General features: G+C 39.4%; 3 protein-coding genes across 7 annotated transcripts in view; 1 reads left to right on the forward strand and 2 right to left on the reverse strand.

Moving 5' to 3' along the window:
- Positions 1-25,298, reverse strand: part of Fur1 (Furin 1) — a 144,756-nt gene that overhangs the window by 26,617 nt on the left and 92,841 nt on the right. The window lies entirely within an intron of this gene.
- On the reverse strand, positions 12,244-13,962 carry alrm (astrocytic leucine-rich repeat molecule). Its single transcript, XM_017163046.3, has one exon. The coding sequence runs from the start codon at positions 13,838-13,840 to the stop codon at positions 12,437-12,439; it is 1,404 nt and encodes a 467-aa protein (XP_017018535.3). The 5' UTR covers positions 13,841-13,962; the 3' UTR covers positions 12,244-12,436.
- Positions 15,041-15,897, forward strand: LOC108072055 (uncharacterized). The gene is made up of 2 exons (XM_017163047.2): positions 15,041-15,065; positions 15,122-15,897. The coding sequence occupies exons 1-2, from the start codon at positions 15,041-15,043 to the stop codon at positions 15,895-15,897; spliced, it is 801 nt and encodes a 266-aa protein (XP_017018536.1).

The raw sequence follows: 25,298 nt of genomic DNA on the forward strand, positions 1-25,298 counted from the left end.
CAAAACGCATTGTTGCGGTAAAACAAGGCAGAGCAAGTGCACTGGAGAAAATATTTGTAAATAAAAAATTCTCTTAAATTTTAACAAAAAAAAAAGCCAAAGATATAAGAATTATTAGAATTAAATGTATAGACGTTACGCATCTTGATAATTCTAATGTCTTTGGAAAAACACTAGAAAAATTAGAAAATATAATTCAGCAAACGTTAAAATTCCTTCAACTAAATACTTAACCTTTTATTTGTTATATAATACAATTTGTTTTATAATAAAATAATGTAAAATTCTCTAAAATATTTCCTTCTGTGCCCAGCGCAAAGGAGAAAGGACACAACAATCTAATACCTGGCCAAGCTTGCTTTTCCTTCAGCTTTTGCCATGAACGCATTTTTCACACATGTTAAGTGCATCTACTGCCCCTCCCCTTTTGCATTTTCTTTTCATTTTCCTTGGCACACCCCCTGCTCCTCCCCCCCCCCCCCCCCCCTCCCCCCCCCCCCCCCCCCCCCCCCCCCCCCCCCCCGCTGCTGTTGTTCAATAAATAGCCGGCAACATGGTGTCCAGTCTTCCGCTCATCTCATTTCCGGCTCTCCTCCTCCTGTGCCGTTTCCTTTTTGTCTGTCATAAAAATGTCCGAAAATGTTGCACACTTTCGTGTGTTGCCCCAAGTGTTTGCCACAGTTTCATGCGCTTTTTACGACACTTCATAGTAGATCTGAGCCACCCAACCAACTTTTGCCTTTTGTAAGGCATAATTTGACAGCAAATTGTTCAGTTTATAGCCAGGCACTAAATATTCTTTCAACTTTTTGCTGAGAGCCAAAGTGTGGGCGCCATGCAAAATATATATTCGACATACAATGTGCCAGCTTTTTGCCTGCTCAACATACACACACACACACATCTCGTCATCCTGGCAGCAAAAAACTAGATTTTTTTCTATACTTTCCTTTTTGTCTAGAAACTTGGCTCGAAATAATGCAACAAAGTTGCGCCAGGATTAGAAGGAGATGGCATACACCCAATGTAATGAGTTTTAGCTTTTTTTTTTCCTTTTTGTAGACCCTTATCAGAGCCACAAGCAGCATAAAAAATGTCTTAATTCACACGAAATTTCAGTGGTCCTAAGCGGATTGTCTGGCCAACTTCCAACTCCAGTGGGAGTGCCATAAAGTTATTAGATTTTTCCTAGTTAGTAATTAGTTTCTATGGTACGTGGTTGCTAAGGATAATTGCGGTTAAGCCAGAAGGACAAGCTGTGGCGAAAAGATCTTTAAAAATTATCAAAAATATATTTTAAGTATTTAAATCCAATAGAAAGCCTTTAGAAATTAATCACAACCTTAAAGAATTTCCATGTACTCATAAAGTTATTATATTTCGTACTTCAATTCTTAATTTTCCAAACACACAATTCCAATTACACAATTCCTGCAACAACTAAATTCTCAATTCCGTGTGGAGTATTAAGTTTCACGTAGACAAAGCGAAATCTGGCACCACCTATCTCTAATTCCACTTAAGACCTCGTGTGCCTGAATATGAAACTCATATTCCTATGTAGTTCCGGGCAAAAATCTGCAAATTGCAGTGGTCTCCACTCTCCGCTCTCTCAGCCTGCATATATATGCAGTATCCTCCCAGCCCCAGTTTGTGTAGCAACTCAAAAGCCCAAAAGGACTTTCAGGTAATTTGAACTAACACAACAGAGCAGGGCCAGGGCCAGTAGGGGGGAGTCTGTGTCTGGGGACAGGGGTGGGCTGTAAGACCCCCCCTCATCGCTGCCCTATTCTGTTCTTTACTGAGTGGGTCAGAGCCACCCGACACCCGTCATATTCCATTTGGTTAACCAAAAGTTACGTGCTTCGGTTTTTCTTTTGTTTTGTTGGCTTTTCTTTTTTTTGCCCTGCTTGGTTTTTTCTCACTCTCGCTTGAAATCTCCTTTATATTTTCCCTTTTCACCTTTTTTTAGCTGGTGGCTTTTGGCCCTGAAAGCATTCTGACCCCGACGCCATGCAACGCATTATTTGCTTTGGATTAGCGCTCGTCCTGCTGATCTCTCTCCTTAATGCTCGCCGCCACTCTGGCGTGTCATATAAATTAGCAACAATGAAGAAATTGCAAAATTTACGAGTCCCTCGGGTGAAGAGTGAAGACTGAGGGGAAAGTATTTTTTGTTTCCTTTAGCTGCTCATTGAATGTATTTTTAAAAATGTCTGCTGGGCATTAATAAAACCAAAACAAGAATAAAAAGTGCGGTGGCCATAGGATAAAGAACTATAGGATGGGTCAGGATGTGCACTCAGGAAAATATAGAATTTTTGTATGGTTTTTATAAAGATAAGAATTTATATTTACTATTATAAACCTAAACACAAACTCCTAAGATTCCTTTCCTGTGATTGTTTGTCTAGTTATTTAAAGGTTTTATCTTTTTCTTAATCGAATTGCTCACTATTTTCTTCTAGTGTAGACCCATATTGGAGTGCGTGTTTGGCCTGTGGCCTTTGCTCGTTATTGCCCGTTAAGGTTCACCGAATTGAGCCGCCGACAGAGCCGGAATGCGAAAGCGCCAGAATGTCTGCGAATTTTCCACTCCTCTTCGAACGGTATATTAATTGAAAGTCGCTTTTCAACAGTGGTTTTAACCTACGACCTCCAACCTCACTGCAAACCCTTGTCTCGTTCTCTCATCCGGCCTTTTCTGTGTATTTTTTTTTTTTGTCGGCCGCGTATTTTTCGGGGGTGCTGGTGGATTTTATGATGCATTCGATGAAAGGTAAACATATCAGGGGGATTGTGTGGCTAGCTCTGGTTGGTATTAAACAATGTTGAAAAAATACAAAAAAAGGAATACAAGCGGTGCAGGGAATGTTGTATTAATCTGAAGTTCTCTCTTCAGTTGTGGAGAACCTTTAGGAAAACCACTCTCATCTGCATGGAAAATATTTGAAACAGTATGTTTATAATTGAATTGATGTTGGGTTTAGCAATTCCTTAAAATTCAATAGAATGTTCAGAGAAATATTTGTAATTTTTAGGCTTGGGAATGACCTGAAGTTCAGAATATTCATAAAAAGCACTAATAAGTAGTAAAAAAAAGCCTGATCTTTTATACCGTTTCTTTTCAAATTTTCTTCTTATATTCTTTTTTATTATTTCGTTTAATTAAAAACCCCAAGCAGCGACTCTCATTGCTGCACAAAAAAAGTCTGCTGCTCATAAAATCCTTAATTAAGAAGAAAACTTTGGGTAGAGCAAAATTCCACCAAAACACAACTTCTTGCAAAAACTTTACCTGAAACTTAATTAAGTAACTTACGAATATGCCTAGTTAACTACAACTGTCCAACATTTATGCTCTTACCGAGAACTAGCAAAGTTCTAAGAGAACCACTAAAACAGACTCCTCCCTCTGCCCTTCTCACACACTACATTAATTTCCATTAGCGATGCTTTCACTTTCCCTGAAGTCAGCCAAAAAAAATAAAATAAAATAAAGGTTTATTACGCTTACGTTTTATGGACACAATTGGCTACCCAGGAAATTGAGCAACACTTGAGCTGAGAAGGACCCTACACGGGAATATATGTACTATATGCTCGCAAATCTAATTAGTCAAACCCTACTGGAAGCGACCCATGAAGCGTTAATGGTCCTGGAGTGGTCATAAAAAATGGAAGACGACAACGAGGACCAAGTTTGTCAATTGCCTTTAACGCAGGACTAGGGAGAGCCTGAAGAATGGGACAAATTTTACGATCCTGCCTTTCCTTCATCCCAATGCACTTAAAATCCTCGCTAAAATGAGTTGCACGCAGGCATATTAAGTATACCACACGTTGTGCCCAGGAAAATAACACAAAATAAAATTTAATTAATTTTGTTACTCCTGCTGTTTTGTGAAATTCCCATTCCCCAGCATTAAATGTCGGACAGGAAACGGAAGTAACCGAAAAAATGTTAATTGGATTTCCGCTTTCTGCTTCGCATTGCTCCCAGTTATTAATTATGCTCTGCATGTGTTGGCTTACGAAGAAAAAGTCGGCGGGTTGCTGGGTTTTCTTTCCCTCTCCCATTCGAAATTCACAGAAAAATGGTTTGCCAAAATTTTAATATCTCTGGTTATGTATTTTGGGTCGACGGCCAGCTTCCGTTGGGTATCTTTTTTTTGTTCTTTAGCAAAATGAATTATTTGAACGACAAGAATTTCCGTTTTCTCTGTTGGTTTTACTCGTTTCCTTTTCGTTTCTTTTTTTTTATTTATTTATTTCCGGCTGCCGATTTTGACTGTAACTTTTTAATTAGTAATAAATTCACAGCAGATACCCAGGAGTATTTCGAGCCAGAATCATTGTCAGTTGCCCTTCGAACTTGGCCATCAACCTTGTCGCATGTGTAATTTTATTAGCCAGCCTCCCCCTGAAAAAGGTCAACAAGGACCCCAAAAAAATAGGGCAGAAATAAAAAGCGAAACTGTAACATAATTCAATTTATTTAACAAATTGACTGCCACAGCCTGGCCAACTCAAGGGTCCCTCAGGAGAGTCCTTCACGGACTGACTCTGTGTGTGTATGTGTAACATATGCAAATCGCTTTGCCAAGAGCTATATACTATATAGTGTATGTGTGGGGGTGCCAAAATTTGGCTTCCAAATAATTGGTATGTAGAACAAGGGACTTGCAGGGGAGGGGGTGTGGCAGTAAGAGAGTATAAATCATAAGGGAAAAAACTGGCAAAAATTTATGTGGCAACCAAGTCCGTTGAGCTGGCAACTTTGGATAAATTTCCCCAAGTATTTCGAAAATGTGCAAATGAATTTTCTTTTATTTTTGAGAGGAAATTCCTAGCAAGTCTCTGCCACAAGCAGCTTAAAGAATTTCCAAGAATTGGAAATATGTGTAATCATGCAACAAAAAAATTTTAATGCCTTTCACATGTTTATTTAATTAATGAGGAATTATACAAACTAAAGGTTTGTTAGTTTTGAAGAGTAATTATAATTATTTTACAATAAGAAAGGAATTTTTGAGGGTTATTTATAGGTGAGAATTAAAGAAAGGGAGATATTTGAAGCTGAATTCTCTCTGTAAATTGAATATTTATGAATTTAGAAATATTGTTTATTGGTAAAGTTTGATCCAAGGATTGATTATTCAGAAAAATTCTATAAAATGAAGAATTCAAGAATTCTACAATTTCTCAGCGCTTTCTTTCTTCTCTCCCTTCTCTCTATTCTCCCACTTCTGGCTAAAACAAAAGACCCATTAAAAGTAGGCATGGAAAACAGGCAAAGGCCAAACTGTATATGTATCTGTGTCCAGAACTTCCGCTGCGTGCCGTCCGTCTGTCTGTCTGTCTGTGTGCTGAATTATTTATGCCCGCACGACAACAACAATTTTCGCAACACTAACAACAATAGCAAGAATAACAACAAAAGCCATGGCTGGCTTTGCTGGGACAAGAAAATGGCCGGCAACAATATGGCCGAAGGGGCAGAAAAAAAGGTTAAATCGTGAAGCGTGCAATGAGACAAATACACACACACAGGACACGGCCGGGAGTCACGCACACACCAACACTTCGTTACACACACACTCACACAAAGACACAACTCCGAACCGTAAAGGACACATGGCGCATTGGTCTCAAACAAAAGGCAGTTAGTTTTTGACTTTTGGCTGCCAGAAAGCGTTTTTTCGCTTAACCAAAGAATTGAGGGGTAGCAGGGGTATGCTGACAAGTGATTTTTTTATATTATAAAATTATAAAAAAAAAATAATATTAAGTTTAGATATTAAGTATACCACATGGTGTACTTTTGTTTTTGTTATTTTTTATAACTAGTTGTTTTTCATTGTTGAATTTTTGAAACCTAATTACTGAAAATCTCTTTTGGTATATATAGTTTTTCCCTAAACCCTTAGGTACTCCCTAGTCGACTTTGTTTCTCTAAATTTCCCCCCAATTTTATTGTTGTTGTTACCCCTTTTTTCCAGCTGTTGGGAAACGTTTGCCATCGTCATTGTCGTCGCCACGCTGTCTGGTCTTTGGACCTTTGTGCTGGCTGTGTTCTTGTATTTTTTTTCGGGTGACTTATAAATTATGAACAAAGTTTGTGGGGTTTTGGGGGAGGGACAGGGGCAGCTGCTAGCCGTGTTTCCTGGTACATAATTGCAATGTGGCAGACAGGGAGAGGGCGCTACATGTGGGAGTTGTAAAAGTTGAACACATAATGCGAGGTTGGGGAATCCCTCCTCCTTGGAGTGGCAAATGAGTTAAGAGAGTCTAGACACGGGACTGAGATGATGAAGTCTGGCAGACAGACGATGATTGAATGGGAAATATAGTTGTCCGTTTCTTAAGGTTTCCTTGATTTACGCTTTGTTTATATATTGTGATTGTGGTTAAGCTTACCTGTAAAGAGAGGAAAGAAAAGGGGGATTAGATGTTGTATTAATTGATAATTATATTAGACTTTAGACTTTAAAATCTTGTTCATAATATAAATGCTTTACTTATATTTAAATACTTTTCATTCTTTTAAATCTAAATCGATTTAATAGTTAACTTGGCAATATCTCAAGTGTTTTGTTTATCTGCACAAGCAGCACCAGACAAACCCAATCAGTATCAATTGCAGGACCAAAGTCAAACAAGTGAAGTAAGTGAACCAACAATGGACCAAGTCTAGTCCTTCCAATATGCCGAATGCCGTTTGCAGCTATCCGGGTTGCTCCTGCTTCTGCTTCTGCTCCTAGTCCTGCCCTGACTGCCCCCATTGATGTTTATCGTTAAATTCAATTTGCAATTTATAAGATTCTATTCGTTGGAGACGGCGAGAGCTTGTTATCAGGCAGCAGCTTTTCTCCTCGAAGGCCCCTTAACACTCTTGATATCAGTGCTGCCAAAAAAAGCATTTCAAAAGCAGAGATACCCTTAAAAAATGATCTGCTTTGTTCATCAATAAATAAGAAATTTAAAATACAAATTATATAATGTTTGACTATTACAGAATTAAAGAGATAGTTAACATTTAATGCCACAATGTCATGCCAAAAGGCCAGAACTGGAAGCACACATGGCCAGCACTGTCGCCTACAGATATCCTATAAATTGTGCAGCTGCGCATTCCATGCGAGTAACGCTCAATGCAATGGGTAGATGGGCACGGAATGACATTGCACGGCATTGTGGGTGTCCGGGGGTGTCCACTGAAGTGGAATGCATGTACTGGCAGCTGAGATTCCACCGGCTCGCACCGCAGCGGCCACCCACCTTTCTCTCTCTCTCTTGGTCAACTGCCAATATCATGTTACGTGGCTTTAAGCAAAGTTCCTGCTAAATCCGAAATCCAACCGAACCATTATCTAATCTCTTTCTTTCTCTCTGTTTTCCCTGTTTTTCAGTTTTCCCGGGGTTTTAGGTTGCCCTCCTGCATTTCCCTGTCAGATGCATAACATTTTCCTCTACCCACCGGCGGCTGTAGCCACCTGGGAATAATAAGCAAATGATTTGTCATGTTAGCTACTCCTCCTAGGAGGAGATCTCCAGCAGGATTCAATTTGCAATGACAAATGCTTAGGAGCTGGAAGCCATGGAAAAATGCAGAGGATGCAGTGGTAAATGGAGATTTAAATAGCTGGTTGGGATTCCAGAATCTCTGTCATTTCTCTTGACGTGCTCTTCGTCCTTGTTTAGTCTTCAATTACTGGGTTTATTTGCATGAATCGTTCAGTTTGAATTGTGTTCTCATCGGATAATTCTTCAGTTGTATGCATATGACGAATTTCGAGGGGAAACGATTGGGAATTGAGTGGATTGTTCAATCAGTGAAAATCCGGATTATTTTAACTAGTCATTAAAAGATTAGCATTGTAATTTTAATTGTTTTGTTTGATTCCATAAACCTTAAAAATGAATATTTAAGTATTTTTATAATTAAGTATACTTTCCAACTCATTTCCTCACAACCAAAAAGCCACAGCAAACCATGAATTATGAAAACTTATCGCTTTGTATCCACTCATTTTAACTACTTTCTTCCCGTGTTGTTCTTTTGGACGTTTTGTGTACATTTGTCTTACGTGCTTTTATGCGCTTTTAGTACTTAGTTAAACAATTTGGTTAAAAGTTGGAAAACACAACGTGCTCACACACACATAAGCCCAAAGGAAACCACTCTTGCTGGATGAAACGTGCGTGCATTAGCAGTCAAATACTTGAGCAACTTTCCGCTCACTGTTCCTTTTCCTGTTCCTGTTGCTTTTTCCAGCATTTCCCCACTTTTCCGGGTGCTGCAAATTAAACGTAACTGCGCTAAAGACACGTACGCTCTACCAGGTGTGGCTGCAGACTGCAGGCTTCTGGCTATGGCCAACAAAAGAGGGGGCGTGGCAGCCTAATTGCGCCAAAAAGCCAGTTAATAAAGGTAGCAAAACGCAAACAACACACGAACAATGGATGGCGAATGGAATTGAATTAAAGCAGGTTTATATGTTTTTTTGTTCTCCGACTAATTGGAGAGTGTATTTATTTTAGTGTACTCTCAAAACGTACAGCTGGGTTCAGAATAAAAGCAGTGAATTATTAATAATTTATTATGTGGGATTAAGCAGTGAAAGTCAGGAGGAAATGTTGGCCAATGAAGACAAGTAGTACGAAGAACATGTTGCTAGGAACATGTTGAGAGACATGGCAGTGTTGTCAAAAAAAAAGTACATAGATATCGCAGAGGTTCAGAGGTTTTGTTACTCGATTTTATTAACAAATACTTTTTATTAACAGTAAATAGGTAAATAATAAATTAATGTTTTGAATTTTTAATTAAATTCTGATATAAAAATAAAATTTTTTACCAACTTATGTAACTTTATTTACAAAACAAAAACCCAGACTCTACACTTTTCTTTCGACGCCCTATTATTTCAACAGCAGCTGTCTGTGCGTATCTGCGAGTTATTTGTTGGTACATATAATATTAAATTAAATGTAAGCTCGTTTGGCAACCGCTAATTAGAAGCGTTACAACTTGCTTGGCAGCCTGTTGTTGGCTGATCGGAGGAGCAGAGCAAGTGCGGCTAAGAGGAGCGAGAGCTAATTAAGCGTAAATTTATGCAAACGCATGTTGTGCATACGCCTCGTTGGCCAAACTAGCAACTCACGTACACTCTCTCTCCAACACACACACTCTTACATTATTCATGCTGCCCAATTATGCACAGGCCACAAAAGTAGGCAACATATTTTTTACTCGCTCCCTTCCGCTTTCCGCATTTTTAATTTAATGCCACCCAAAACATTACCAATCCCCATTTTCCAACATTTCCCCACTTTTCCAGCCCGAAGGCTGACCAACTGTTTTTGCCATTAAGCTTTATTTATGAGCCTGCTGGCGGCCAGTGCGAAAAATTTGATAAAAATTAGCCTCGACGCCTAATTGCGCACATAATTGCAGTGGAGCGTGTGCATTGTTTATGGATAATGGCAAATTATATATGTATCTACGAACCAAAAACAATGAATGATTTGCTGTCTTATAATGGGAGGGAAAAAAGATTGCCAAAATTAAAATGCGAGTGGAGGCTGCATGTTAAAATATGTATAACGACTCCCTCGGGCACACGTATGTTTTTCTGTTTTGCGGCAGGCACTTGAACAAATCAAATAAGCACGCATTTCACTTGTGGCACGTAACGGGAATTTGAGTGAAGGCACGTGAGCATGCCCAGGAAATTAAGTAAATGAGGTGGGCAGAAAATGAAAGGATATACAGAGGAGGAGTAGGTGAAAAGATCCGGATCTAGACACACTCTTAAAAAGTAATTATTTTCAAGAGATTTATTTTAGATTTATTTATGTATGTATCTGAATAATAGAGTTAGCTATCCCATAACCATAAAAAAAAGCTGGGAAGCCTCTGTGTTAGTTATCTATCTATAGTTTTTAAATCCTATGGAATATTCTCTGTATTATCCTCAGATTCCCTATCAAATCACCACCAAGATGACCAGGAAATTCATTAGAATATCGCCTCACCCCATCTGATCTCCCTTCCTTAGGAACTCCCTGATCCTTGACCCATTATCTACAAGTTTTTTAGCACAACTTTCGCTGAACAGCTGGCCACTTGGCAAACAATAAAGGTAATAAGAAAATTGCGCCATAAAATTATGAGTATACCCGGGGAGCTCGAAAAGTTCGATTAAGGTTACAGCGGGTAACCTCGAAAGCACTAAAAACTAAGGCTAAATGCATTTGTACAACATTGTTGGGCAATAAAGTCAACTTAATTACAACAAAGTGTTGGGAGCGAGAGGTGGAAATCAGGCCGGTCGAGGAAAGCACGCTTAGGTAACGATCAACTTTTGTGTGCAGCTTTTGTTTTCTTAATGAGTTCCGGCATCGAAGTAGCAGCAGCAGCAGCAGCAACAACAAGCAGCAAACAGCAGTTTCATAAACTTGGCCAAAAAGCATTTGAGCCCGAGACAAGACAAAGTCAGCCGAGCAGCAGACAAGGTGGTGAGGGTCTTTAAAAGTGTACTAAAATTGTGCTGCATATGTTGCACAACGTAAGCACGTTAACGTTCTTACACTGAAAAATAAATTATATAAAAAATAAATAGAAAATAGTAGTAGTATTTACACAAAAGAAAATCCTAATTATTTCCCTAGAACTTTGTATTTAAAGTAAAGTTTCTTTCTATTCCATTAACTAAGCTTTCCTTAGAATTCTTCCTCCTTTTAGAATATATTTTCCTTTTCTTTTACAGTGTACTAGCTTTCAGGGGCAAGATGAAAGGAAGTGACATCGGCGGCAGAGCCACCAATGGCAACAATGGCAGAACAAACGACGCGTCGGATAACGGAAACGGAAGTTGCTTACAAGCGTAGTAAGACTCTTAGAGCAACAGAGACAGAGCGAGGGGTAGAAGCGAGCTAGAGACAGAGCACACACACACACACACACACACACACACACAATGGAGCAAGTTAGGGAGGCACGACTGTATCTTAATGGCTTAAGCTTTAAAATGTGCTGCATACTTTATGCCGCCTTTCATCTTTTTAACATTTTTGCATAGAAATAGAGTCAACATCGAAATGGCAGCCGGAAAGCATCGAAAATGCAAATGATGCCTATTGGAAATGCTCGTTTCCAGCTTAGAGGAAACGGGTTTCAGAACCCTTAAGGTTACTTCGTCTATAAATCATCGCTCTGTCTCTCTTTTCGGAGTTAACTTTGGCTTAACCAACAACATTTATTCCCACAAAAATGTACCCACAACAACTTGATATCTCTGGCAGTGGCAAAAAGTTGCCGGCCACACTTTTCAGCCCAATCAACTGTAAGCCATATTTTAATGGGGCTGCCAGGCGTGCGTCTGTATTTGTTTTTTTGCCCGCACACAGGCACATAGCACAGCACAGCACAGCACATACATATGTGCCTGTGCTCTTACAAAGTCGAGGGAATAATATTTACAAAATGTATTTATTATTATCATTGCCAGTGTTCAGTTGACGCTGCCTGCCTGCCTGCCTGGACGTTTGTATGAAAAAAAATGCCATTGGCCTGTGTGTTTATTTGTGGGATTCGCCGGTGTGTGCCTGCATTTAATTAAGTTTTGTCGGTTTTTAAGTGTGCCTGCCTCCGTCTCCTCTTCTCTGAGCGCGATTAAGCTGATAAGTTTCATTTAATAAAAAATAAAATAAAATAAAACGAATGAGAATTGTGTGTGTTATGCCATAAATATTTTTTCTGGCTGGCTCGTGTTTTGCATAAAATATTTATGGCATTAAATTGAGCGTTAGCGAATTTTTTTCTTTTTAAATGCGATATTTGAGCTTGCCTGGGTTTTATCACATGATAAACTGTTTTAACGTTTATGCACAAAAGGAATTTTAGATATGTGCAGAAGGTAATGGTAGTGGAAAGAAGACATTTTGGGGGAAATGGGGATTGTGGATCGAACTATAATGGGATTATTGAATTTTATATATTTTTTAAGGGTACTTTAGGAAGATAAAAATGGAAAAATCTAGTTCAGAAACTTAAGTTTAAAGAGATCAATAAACTCCAGAGATTAAATGTAAATGCAGTGTGAAGAGGTTATTATAAAACAATTTTAAGAGAGATATCGATATAAAAGAAATCGATAAAATGGCATCAAGGATCTGCGATCTTTAATCGATTTTAAAGAATACATAAAATTAAAAAATAAAACACTTTTATTAAAATTGAGTTCCAAGTAGAGCTTTATTGGGTCTTGTCATCACTTAAAATTATCCATTTGTTGCTGTCGTGTGTCAAATAACTTAAAACAATATGCGATTATTCATTGCTTGGTTAAATAGTTGGTTAAATATTTGATTATATATGGGGATTAAATATTGCTTGATAGATAGATAATATATGGGAGTGTATTCCCTATTAGAGTTTCATTTTCATCTCCTCGAGCATCCGATAAACCTTGACGAACTTCTTCTCCACCAATTCGGTGAAGGTCTTGATCTCATTCCGAACCACCGATAATTCCATGGCAGCATCCGATCCTCCAGATTCGCACTTCTTCGACTGCTTGTCGCTCTCGTACCAACAGGCAATGCCATCCACATAGTCGTCGACCAACTCCGGAGCCGTGATGTCCTCCATGAAGGATATATCCCGACGCTTCACAAAGGAACTCATCAGAAGCTGCAGGAAATCGCAGTTCCAGTTGTTCTGCTGAAAGTAGAAATACTGCAGTTCCTTCAGGCTGTCAAAGATGGTGATCTTCAGGGAGTAAATCGAGTTTCCGGATATGTCCAGCATTTGCAGGTGACCCTGCTTCTTGAACACACCCTCCGGCAGTTCGTGGGCATTGGTGGCCGAAAGGTTCAAGCGCAGCAGCGAGGTGAATCTCCTCAGGGGATTCCCCTGGAGATTGCCCAGCGGATTGTGCGACAAGTCCAAGCTGCTCACATTCCCAGCCTGCGGAATGTGCGGCATTTCCCTTAGCGAATTATTGTGCAAATCCAGTTCACGGATCACTCCATACACGGTCAGTCGCCGCAAGTCGCAGCTGTGAGCCACAGCCACGTCCAGGGAACTGAAGTTCAGGGTGAGCTCTTGCAGAATATTCCCAGATATATCCAGATGCGTCAGAAGCGGCTGCATCTTCAGCAGCTCCGACTCGAAGGCAGTAAATCGATTCCGGGCCAAGTTCAGTTTTGTTAGGTTCAAATTCCGGTCAAATATTCCACGGGGCAGGGCCTCCAAACGATTCCCAGCAAGATTTAGATCCTGCAACTTCCGCATGCCACCAAAGACTCCCGGGGAGAGCTGCTCCACTTGATTGTCGGCCAGAGACAGGTGCTTTACCTCCTTCAGGGCATGAAAACTGTTGTTAACCAACTGCTTTAGTTGATTCGAATCCAGATGCAACGTGGCCAGATTGTCGGCCCCCAAGAAGATATTCTTGGGTATATCCTTGAGGCGATTGTGGCCCAGGAACAGACTCATCAGGTTGCTGGCTCCCTCAAACTGCGGCTTCTCGAACGTCTCCAGCGAACAGTTCTCCATGCGCAGGATCTGAAGATCCGGAAACGTGTCGAACAGCAGATGCGGGATCTTGGCGATGCTCGAATTGATGAAGGTGAGCATCGTCAAGCCCGGTATGGGAGCCTGCGAGAGGATCACATAGTCACTGCGACCGATCTCCACGTTCGTACATATTCCGGCACTGCAATGATCCTGCAGCCAGAGGCGCCGCAACTGACCGTTCCCGGAGGGCGTGGCCAGTTGGTAACTGGCGGGCAGTAGTAGCACCAGCACCAGACATAGCCACCCCATCATATATATAAATATAGAGTTTTTTTTATAAGTATTTTCCCGTCGCGATTTCAGGACCCCCGACGGGGACGACGATCCTTTCGCTCGGGAGCCGCCAACGAAGCGCTCGCCACGGCGCAACTGGCTCAACTGGCTCAACAGCTTCTAGCATTCGAATCGAAACCGATCCACAGAACCGGAGATCTAAAAATCCGGAGACTGCTGATGCGGTTGATGATGATAGTTCCACCCCAAATGCGGATGCGGGTGCTTCAATTCAATCGGATCGCCAGCAAACATTGCCAAGCGACCCCTTTTCCCAGTTCTGCGTTCAGCGTTCAGTGGTCAGTTGTTCAGTGTTCAGCTCTGATTTAATTCAATTAAACCCCTGCCTGGTTTCTATGTTAAACCTAAAAATGTACACATATTTCGTGTTGAACTTTCAATTTCGTTCTCGTGCGACAAACTATTTCACTATACATGTACGTATATATATATATATATTTTTTTTTTTTGTGCACTTTTGTTTTATTGCATTTTATAATGTGTGTATGTTTCTATGCTAGTCCATGTCTGACTGATGAAAATGAATGTTTTTTAAAGTAGGAAATGCTAAAGCATAAAATGGCAGGGGATGCAGTCGTTATTTATGGTATCTAAGAAGAAATAAAGCTATTTTTATAACCAAAAAATCATGTTTAGAAAAGAGTTTTAACTTGAATTGAAAGCGATTTGAAAAGAAATCATTTACACAGCTCAAGTGTCAAAGTTATTTATTGTTTTAAAAGTATCTCTTGCCAGTTATTATTTGTTGGTAATGAAAGGTAAATACAACAAGGAAAGTAAATTAAAGAAATTGATTATCTTTAAAGAATGTGAAAAAAACATTTCATCTTCTTGAGAACCAACATATTTATATACATGTCGAATTAACAATTGCAATTTATCACAACACCCAAGCAAAGGGTTTTATCTGCCCTTCTATCAGCCTTCTTTCGGCCAAAACCACACCCAATGAGTCATGGCCAGAGATCTTGGGATAAGTTCAACCAGTTTGGCTAGTTGACCCAATTAAATTGGGCATTTTTAAATTGATTACACCCGTGATGGAAACAAGTTCGCAGAAGAAAGGTTCTGAGATCTCAGATCTTATCAAAACCCAAGACTTGGGGTTTTGGGTATAAAAGCGATTGGCACAAAGCCAAAAGTCAACAGTCAACCAGCATGAATCGCGGAGTGCAAATACTTAGTAAGTTACGAAAAGAAAGAACCAAGGAATTTCAAGCTAATATATATAATTTCCAGTGATCTTGGGCCTGATTTGCGCCACTCAGGCTCGAATTCCCAACCTACGGCGAGTTGTTGGCTCTGGTCGGTCAGCCGATGTGGATGTGGAGGAGCCGCAAGGTCCTCAAATTCTCATATATTCCCCCAGTGAAGCCACTGCCAGATCCGATGACCAAGAGCCCACCTTCCAAGAGCCGCAAATCAGAGAGGAGGTGGCCGAATCCGAGGCAATGGAGTCCAAGGATAGCCGCAAGATTCCCGACTATCTCTACTCGAATGCCATACCCATGGTGAATGACAAGAATCTCAACTATGTGGTGCCATATTCCGTGGCCTTTGGCCCCTCGATCCTCCCCAAGAGCGGTCTCAGTCAGAGCCAGGCCAATGCCCTTCCCATTGTCGTGGTGCCGCGTTATCAGCTCGGTTTCAATGTTCAGGGTCAGCAGGGTATTTCGAACTCCCAACTGAGCTCCCAATTCAACTGGCCCAACTTTAATCTGCTGCCCACCAACGTGAATTTGGCCAGCGAGTCGGTGGCCTCTGAGAAGGAGGAGACGCTGTCCAGCCCTACCTATATCCAGGTTCCTGTGGCAGTTCCCGGTCCGCCTGGACCACCCGGACCGCCGGGACCACGAGGACCTACGGGACCCACAGGTCCACGCGGACCACGAGGTCCTGCTGGGGAATCTGGAGTGATTTCAGCCCAGAAACCTCAGAGCATTTGGTATACCCAAACAGGTAGCAATAAGCAGCCCTCGTACTCTACACCTTTCTCCGGTGGCTATCAAAGTTGAATGAATAAATAAAAGGAATTCTAAGAGAAACAATCATCTTTCTGGGATTTATTTATAAACAAAATATTATAGCCTTTAATTTCAACTGAAAATGTATACATTTTTAAACATCTGATTATATAAATCCCTAATCTCTTTAGATAATTTTTAACCCAAGCCAAAGATTGTGGTATAAAAGTTCCATTAAATTGTTATTATTGACAGGATGTGCCTTTATTCTCCATTACGGCATCCTCTAATCTATGATTTCAGTATATAGTATATATAGTATCTATGCTGCCGGTACACTTGCACTTCAGAGAGCACGTCGCTGGCATTATCTGTGGCATTATACGACTATCTGGCCGCATTATATCTATTGTAACGAGTGTGTCAAACGTTGCCGTTGTGGTCAGGCCATAAAAGGTCCGACGGAATTCTCGTGTTGGGTGTCACTTTATGGCATACTACACGGCATCACACCACACCACACCATACCACTCACACACATGCCGACGTAGGCATTATGATGATTGTGTGTAATTTACATGGATTTTAATATCACTTGCCACAACATCTGGGGGAGGCAAATAGAACATGCTCGTTTATCTATATTTGTTTATTTTTTATACCCTCTTTTCCTTTTTTTTTTTTTTTTGTTGTCTCTGTTGCTGGCCGCCCATTGACGGGGCACCTGAAACGATTGCCATCCCTGTTGCTCATTTAGTAAATGGTGCTAAAAATGCTCAACCCATTTTGTTGTCATTTAGTTTTTATTGCTCCTTACACACACAAGAACACAGTTATGTGGGCTTCGTTGGCTTCAATTGATACGCAGCACGCATTTGTTTCAATTAAATGAGCCATGTTTTGTTCGTTTAGTGGTTGTCTGGGGCAGCTCATGGATCCACAAAATGATGGATGACTCTGGAGGAAGCTAGGGATAAAGTATATATTTTAATTTTTACCCCAAAAAAACAAGAGAGGGAGAGAGAGCCTTTTAAATTCCCAAAAACAAGTGAAAACTTTCTTATCTGCGGCAGTGAAATGAAATGAAACGACAAGACAGCATGACAAACAAGAAGATTGTGTCGGAGGAAAGCTAAGAAAATTGCCAACACATGTTGTATTCGAAGAAAATTATTACAGTTAACCGAGTGGAAGGATGTGTGTTTGTGTGTGAGTCAGAGTGAATAAAATTTGAATTAAAATGTTTGTTTGTTACTTGGCAACAACAGAAACAGCTCCTGAGTGAGTTGACATCACCTGACTGATAAGGACACTTTCTGCGTACATCAAAAGGCGTTTCGGGGCCCCTGCTGATTAAGCTAAAATGTTTATAAATGTGATTATCGTGCTGCGTTCGTTATACGCCCCGCCCCTACTGGCTTGTTGCCATTAAAATGATTATGGCAATAAATAATAAAGTGTTGCGGGCTGCGTGTGCTGGCGAGGATTCTTTGTTAAAGTATGGCAACATCTTTGATGTGAAAGACACGTGGCGTATGAGTAATAAAATAAGTTTTTTCTGAACGAAAGATTCGAATATTGGGAGATGTGTTTTTAATATTGAATTACATCCGAATCAACATTTAAATAGCTCGAAAACATTAAATATATCCAGTAAAAATAACTTAAAGCTAAAATCACAGCTATCAGAAAAATTCGCCAGCAAAAAACCATCTAAAGTAAACAAAAATGCAAAGCATTCAAGTCCATCATAGCTTAGCTCCAGTCCAGACAAATCACCTAACTGAGTTTATTAAAAAATTGCTGCAAAATATTTGCCATGGAATATGAACAGGAAAGATATTTCCAACGAGTTTAAATAGCCAACAGAGCTGCCGAGTGAAAAAAAAAATTAGAAAAGATGAAAACTAGGATGATGGTGGCACAGAACAAAAGTTGGCTGTAATTTGCAGGCCAAGTCAGCGAAATGAACACTGGCCGGAACTACGGCGTTTTGTGTGCAAACTGACAATTTAAACAAAACAGCGGGAGAATGCAGAAGAAGAATGGGAGAAGAATTCTAAAAAAGATGAAGGAAATTTATAATCACAGGTCACGACTATAGGATACCGTGCATAGTCATTAAAATATAATTACAATATATCTATAAGGGTATAAAAATATAAGAATAATTTCTCAAGAAATATTTTGATAAAAAAAAAATCCTATAGAAAAGTGTTTGAATTTCATACAATTTAAGGTTTAAAGTTTGATTTTCTTTTTTCAATTTTTTTCATAAACTAAAATCAAGCTCATTATACCCTTTTACCCTGCCAATGCTAGGGTATTAAAAGAACTTGGCCGGATATAATAGGATAAGGCAGGACGACGACGACTGGACGGGACAGGCCAGGACAGGGCTGGATGAGCGGTTGCAGCGGAAGCTCCGCCATTTTCATGCCAGCTTGGCACTTGCATATTTCATGAGCCAGAAATTTATGAAGAAGCGAACAGCGCGATTCGATTGAGTCCCTCTCAACTCTCAACTTTCGGGCAAACACTTAGTGCGCCGAATTCCCGCTAATAATTCGCACACGCGACTATCAATTATTCATTCGCTTTGCATTTGCATCCGAAATGCCGCTCGAACGGATTAATATTTTATGGAAACCGCAGCGCGGAGACACAGGACACAAGGCACTGGATCAAGCGGCTTAAGTGCTAATGAAACATGCTTCTGAAATATTCATGTGACGGCAAAATACTACTCTTTTTTTCAACTTTCTCTTTCTGGCCCCGAGGTTCATTAGTTGGATTTGCATTACACTCCTACTTACGCCTTTTTGCCGGTAAATTTACGTTTTATGTTCTGCGGATTGTGCTTACCTGCAAAGACGAAAGGAAACAGGTAATTAGATAAGATTATATTAATTGCCGTGGATCAACTTAAAGCTCTAACAGATTTATATGTCGTCTAAACTGTGGGGCGAAATGGGATTCTCTCTTTAAATGCAATTATACCACGCTCTAATGACTTTTAATTAGCGCAGAGATTTGTAAACACACACACAGGAACATGGTCTTATCTAAGGCCATGATGTCCTGTTCCCAAAGCCAGGTAAAAGCCAGGTGTGGTTTTGTCTGCTTCTATTTCTTCTTTTTTTTTCGTTTTTTTTTTTCTGTGGCTCTTTTGTGCTTCCATTCCATTGGACAATGACCATAAAAATGGCCCAAAGGGGCAAGCCATTTTAACTGGACTCCTGCCTTGGCAAGGACCAAATCCTTAATTACCATTACACACACATGCATGGTGTACAAATACAGTTGTGGTAAACATATTGGGAACAGACAGAGATTTGATATTAATTTAAATATTTTTTAGCTAAAGTTTTTAAGATTTTAAATCAATAATAAGGCTTTAAAGCAAGCAAAAAGTTATTATTTTTAAGACTTTAATATATTTTATATTCTATAAAATTGTCTAGCCTTAAATTCTAGTTTTGTGTTGATAAACACATGTAATTACTATTACTCGTTCCCCATCTGTACCTAGTTAAAGCAGTTTTGCCTTAGCCTGGCCCTTAGTTCTCACTCTCTCTCAGTTGCTTTCATTGTTGTTGTTGTCATTATTATTCATAACTTGGCAGACAGTCGCTTTTATTTATGTTCCCATTTGCACAATGGCCAGGACTTCTTCGACCCCCGTGTTCACCCCTTACAACCCTCTAATAGGTGTTAATGTGTTTTATTGTTCTCGGGCAGCCAGGTGGCACACAGCTACCAGCACAAGCCCATTTCTGTGGATATAAATGAACTTGACTGCTGCCTGTGGCTGTTGCTGCTTCTGCTGTGCAATGAGACGGAAATCTTAATGGAATTACAGATCTCGAAGTTTGTGTAATCAAGTTAAGGCAGAAAAAACAAAAGACAGAGGGAAAATCGCCTTAATTTTGTGCCTTTTGGCTAATTTTCCGGACTTTTTTTTTGTATCACTCTTCCCCCTCCTATTCGATAATCTTTTGGGTGTAGACAGAAATGATTCTGACAAGTGTCAATCCCATGTCGCACATATACACTCACTAAAGCTAAGCAAGTGCCTGTCGTCGTCCCTGTCCCAGGCCCTTCACATGTGTTAGTGGCAAAAATGCTTTCATTACGCTTCAAGTGGGAATGCCGAGTGGGCCACTTGACGTTGAACGCGACTTTGAAGCCGATGTGACGCTGATGTAGAAGCTATGCCACTATATAGCAAGAGCCAAAGCTATATATACATACATAAAGCTAAAGCTCAGGCCTTGGGTGCCCATGAACGAGGGCTGCATCGACTGCTAGTGGGAGAGAGAGAGGGTAGAGGGCTGGGCAAGTGGCGCCTAAAAATATGCAACACATTTGCCATGCATTTATTTTTGCAAAACTACAGGTGAACTTCGATTTAAAGTATTTTCAACAACTAGGAAAAAGAATTTAAAGGTTACTAAAAATATTTAAATATATTTATATATAAGTAAGTATATTAAAAACCTTTTAATATTTAAAATATTATTAATTCTTACATTTACCAGGTTCACCTGTACTTTTAGTGCCAAAATGACTAAGCAAAAGGAAATGCGGCTGGAAAGCAGGCTAAGGTCAGCAGCAAGTTCAATACACAGGCGCCAGGACTAACACACACATATACACAACACTCTATACATATACAGCTACAGCTAACGCACACTCACACATAATTGCAGCGTTGATTGCCATCCGTTTTTGCTAGGTCCTTTTTTCAATGTCAGCCGTCTCTGCTCTGCTGGCAGAACAGCAAATGCTTTTACATCCTGGCAAAACTTTTTGAATGCATGCCAAATCATGACGAGGACAAAGTTTTCGTGGAGCTGTCGGGGCAATGGGTTTTTCGAAATTTTTGTTTTGGCCATCACAAAGGAATATTCGCTGCCAGATTTATAGTCACTCACTCTGTCAACTAGCAAACGCTTTCATCAAGTTAATTAAAAATGTATCAAAACGAGCAGCAACAGCAACAATGAAAACAAAAATGGAGAGCAAGTGCGAAAAGTGATTTTTGATATTCCAACTCCCTCCCAGGTTTATTAAAATTGCAGAGATTGGCAACAGGAAAGCAATCAAGCACCCATCAATATACAAGTCTAAATATCCATACATTTGACTTTCCATTTGCCAGAAATAGTTATTGATATTAAAACGAAAAATTGGAAATAATTACACTATACACTGACAGCTTTTGAAATCCTAAATTGATACGCTTTTAGTAAATAATTAATGTGAATAAAATTTGAATACTTTAGATAAACTAATTGCAAATACTTTATGTGCCCATTAGTTATCCTTTTAAGTTTGACACTTAAAATCTATCTAAATCATGCATTCCTCAACCATTTTGGCCATTAAGCAGCACTTGAATGTGTCCCTGGCAATTAAAATGCCAATCCATTCCCGCTGGCAACGCAATGATATATGTATGCGACTCTAATAACTCAAAATGTCCATCGCTGGGCGGCAGGTCATTTGGGGATGATCAATAATTTATGGCCACATTGGAAAGAGGTAAGCAGCAATTAAACACACACATACAAAAGTCCAGATAAATGCTCTTTTTCTAATCTGATTTAATGTCAATTATCACTTGAGACTGGGCACATTTCATGTCCCTGTGACTATCGGGCGTATGAGTAATTTTACATAAAGTATACGCAGTGTAGGTCGAACTGTCAAACAGTAAAAAAATAAGAAAAAAAACCCTAGATAGGAAATACTTTAATTTGATTATGGGATAATAATTTTAAAGCTTTTCAGTATCAATTCACTTTTTTTGTTCCATTAAACCAAAACAGAAATTGAATAAAACTGCATGAGAGCAAAACTTAAAAAAAAAAATGTATATTTAATAATAATAATCTTAGTGAGGTTTTAAGTATATTAAAAATGTATGTGTAATGTTTTTCTGAACCATAAAAAAGTCTTTCAATTAAAGAGAATAAAAACAATTTGTAATTGATTTTAATTTAATTCCCATTGCCTTTAATTTCCTCGCAGGAGTCCTGCAAACAAAGTCCCTTTACAAATATTCCAACAATATTTCATAATTGCCCTCGAAACTGTCAGCGGTCAAATATCAAATTTCCATATTGGTCTAATCAAGCGGAAAGTGTTGATTTGATTCAGATTCACCGCCTCACTCGCCAGGCTGAAACTGACTGCAATCGTTAACGATTTGTTTGGCTAAGCCCTATTTGGGGGGGAGAAAAGGGCGAAATACAATACATGGAAAGCGGAAAATTTCCAATATTTATGCTGGGGAAATATTTACAGTGATGGCTTTCGCTCCCTCCTCTACCTCCATAACACTTGATTGAGCAATGTATAAATTTACGAGTTTCGTTTTTTTTTTTTACATTTTTTTACCGTTTTTGCAGGGCAATTAAAGGGACCCTAAAATCAAGTCAACTTTGACTTTGGCCAACGTCGATCGTCCTTCCTTGGTTGGCGACTTTTAATTAAAATCACAGCGTGGCCATTTACCAGAAGTCAGTTTGGTTTTTTATTTGCTTTTTTCAAATTTGTTCTTTTTGTTGTTGTTGTTGCAAAGCTTCTGGTGGCTTGGCCATTAGCAATTTTCCACTCGACTGAGGCTCAAACGCCAATTGCCGTACACCAAAAGGGAGGAGATCATCGAGAGAAAAGCCAGGGCGTGTCCAGGCGGCGAAACAACAAAAAGAAAACTGAAAGGAAAGGACACCCACAGTTGGACAAAGGGAAAGCGCGACTCTCTAATGATTTTTAGCCTGCATACGTAAGCGAGAAAGGATGAGGAGCTACACCATCGTGAAAGCATTTTCGGGGAAGGACAAAAAGCCTAAGTAAGAGGCGTGTCCTAAGCTGGGGCGAAAAACGCCCGTTTACTTTGCCTTGTCTTCCTTAAGATTTCTATTTACAAATATTTTTATTTTCCCATTTTGGCCACAGCTTTTCACCCAAGAAGCTGCCAGCGAGAACAAAAAACTGTCAGCAGCCCAAAAAGATAAGCTAAGCAAACACGATGCGATTGGGCGTTAACAACAACAACAGCAATAGAGAAGCGAAGCTGGAAAAACTTTTAACGCAAGGTTTTTCCAAACTTTACCATCTCGTTATTCATGTTTTGCTGGCGATTTCTTGTTAAAGAAAAAAAAAAATAAGATGCGGTACGAAATAGAAAACGCAAAAGAGACGACCCAAAATATGCATTAAAATATGGTAAAAAATCCATGGAAAATAAAAATGATTTGTAATGGGCGGGGCGGGGCGGGGTGTGTAGTGCGAAAGAGTAAACTTTCCTTTGAGCCGGGTCAGTTCAGTCAAGTGAAGTGCTCCCCTTTCGCAGTCGATGATGAACGAGATGATTGAACTTTTGATGGAGAGGAAATCTACAATATTTATGCAGTTCGTGCATAGCTAAGGGATAAGAAATGCGATATTTTCAATGGAAATGCGTTTCAGCAGAAGAGCTGCTACTTGGAAGAATTTAAGCTAGGCAAAGGTGTGCGACAATGGGCTGGGAAATTGCAGGTAATTGAAGAACATATATATAGAAAGAGTTAAATTATTTATAAATTAAAAAAACATGTTGATTGATGTATTAAATATCTCTAAAAAATGTTTAAAAATTAAAAAAGGAATAGAAAACATTCACAAGACATTAATAAATGTGTAAATATGAAAAAGTAATGCCCATTTATATTTTACAAAATAAATCACTCCCCTAAATTGCAGAATTCTTTACTCAAAAATATATACAAGCTCTTTTTTTTTAATAAACATTTTTTTCAGGACTCCAATCTCTTTCCCTTCAATTATGTAAACGTGAAAAATTAGCACGATAACAAGGTCTCGTTACTCAAACACTCCTACGCGTCTGTCCCATAAATTTTGCTAATTAATTTAACAGCCTGTCGAGGGGCATAAACATCAGCTTCATCACCATTACCAACAAAGTTGCTCCTTACAGGCAGACAGGCAGGCAGGTCAGGTGGTCCTTAAATTGTATACTAAAACTGCAGGTTGGCCATCTTTAAAGGCCTCATTCAAGAGAGAGAGTGCCAAACAATGGATCACTTTAGGAACTCCTCTTTTCGGGGCCAATTGAATCGGGGTCGATGCAAATTTCTGGCCAAAAAGTTGCCAATGAATTGCGAAATATTTATTAGCTCTATTCGAAAGAACTTTATCGCAGCATTGCCAAATGCACAGAAAAGTTTCCACAGAGCAGGAACAGCAGGAGCCGCCATTCATTCGGCACTCACTGCTGCTGCTGGCTGGTTCAATCATTGATTCATTTGCGGCACAAAAGTACTAAACTTAATTTCAGTCGACGAAGACGCAACAAAAAAAGGGAAAAGTGAAATGAAATATGTATGTATGTATGTATATATGTTACCCGGCAACTTGTCTGTTCGATTGCGTCTGCTAAAGTTTTCGCCAAGGATATGTGGGTGGGTGTGAGGATAAATTCGGTTTCAGTTACTTGGATCGATTCGCTCATTTCACACTCAATCGCATTTCGGGTTTACATATTCAATTAGGAGCGCAGGACCCTCTCACACTGCAGCGCAAAAGTTGGGCCAAGTCTCCAGGATCAATGGCAAAAAAGCTGAAAATTATGTAAACTTTTGGCATTCCCCATGTTATGTGATTAAAGTTGTACAAGTTCCCAGTTCCCATGCCAGCGTTTTTGCTATTTGCATAGGGATCCAAGTTCTGTGACAATTGTGATATCCTGTCAGGGGCGGGGGGGATGAAACAGAGATATCTACATATGAGCAGAGTTGGCCTGCGTGTTGCCTTGTTACTAAACAAAAGTTAAGTCATAAATATTTTCCGAGTTTCTGACTTAAAATTTATCAACGATATCCGCCTTACAGCCACGCGAAATCTGAACAAAGGACACGCAAACACACACATACACACACGCGCATGCACACAACAATGCCTGCTTACATATATATACGCAAATACAAAAATATCCTTACACACACACCTGTAGTATTTAACTTTGGCTGGAAAAGTTCTCCGCATGCAAAGTGCAAAAAAATATTTGGAAAATTTGTCAACTGGGGTTAAAAGTTGAGCCAGTGCTGCTCAAAACTACTTAACTTGCTAGGTTAAATTTATAAATGCAATTTGGCAAACTATGACAAATGTGCATAGCTGGATTTAATCTATGAGTAGAGCTTTAATTTATATTTCAGGAAGGAGTTTGCAGAATTAGAATTACTAAGAGTTCTTAAAAGAGAGATGGTAAGTAACTTCCTGTAAATAAAGATTTATAATTTATAGAAAATATTATTAATTAATCTTACATTTCATTTCTTCATTCAAAATTTTGTTCTTAATTGAGAAATATATAAAAAGTTTAATCTAAGTTTTTCTTCCTAGAAAAAAACCTACTCTTGACCCAATTTCCAGGAACCAAA

Source organism: Drosophila kikkawai, chromosome 3R (assembly GCF_030179895.1).
Source record: "Drosophila kikkawai strain 14028-0561.14 chromosome 3R, DkikHiC1v2, whole genome shotgun sequence".
Lineage (NCBI taxonomy): Eukaryota > Metazoa > Arthropoda > Insecta > Diptera > Drosophilidae > Drosophila > Drosophila kikkawai.

Excerpts from the sequence above, each read along its gene's own strand:
- alrm (XM_017163046.3), bottom strand. The coding sequence starts at position 13,840 with ATGATGGGGTGGCTATGTCTGGTGCTGGTGCTACTACTGCCCGCCAGT.
- LOC108072055 (XM_017163047.2), top strand. The coding sequence starts at position 15,041 with ATGAATCGCGGAGTGCAAATACTTA. Across the intron at positions 15,066-15,121 it reads TCGCGGAGTGCAAATACTTA|TGATCTTGGGCCTGATTTGC; the intron begins GTAAGTTACGAA and ends TATAATTTCCAG.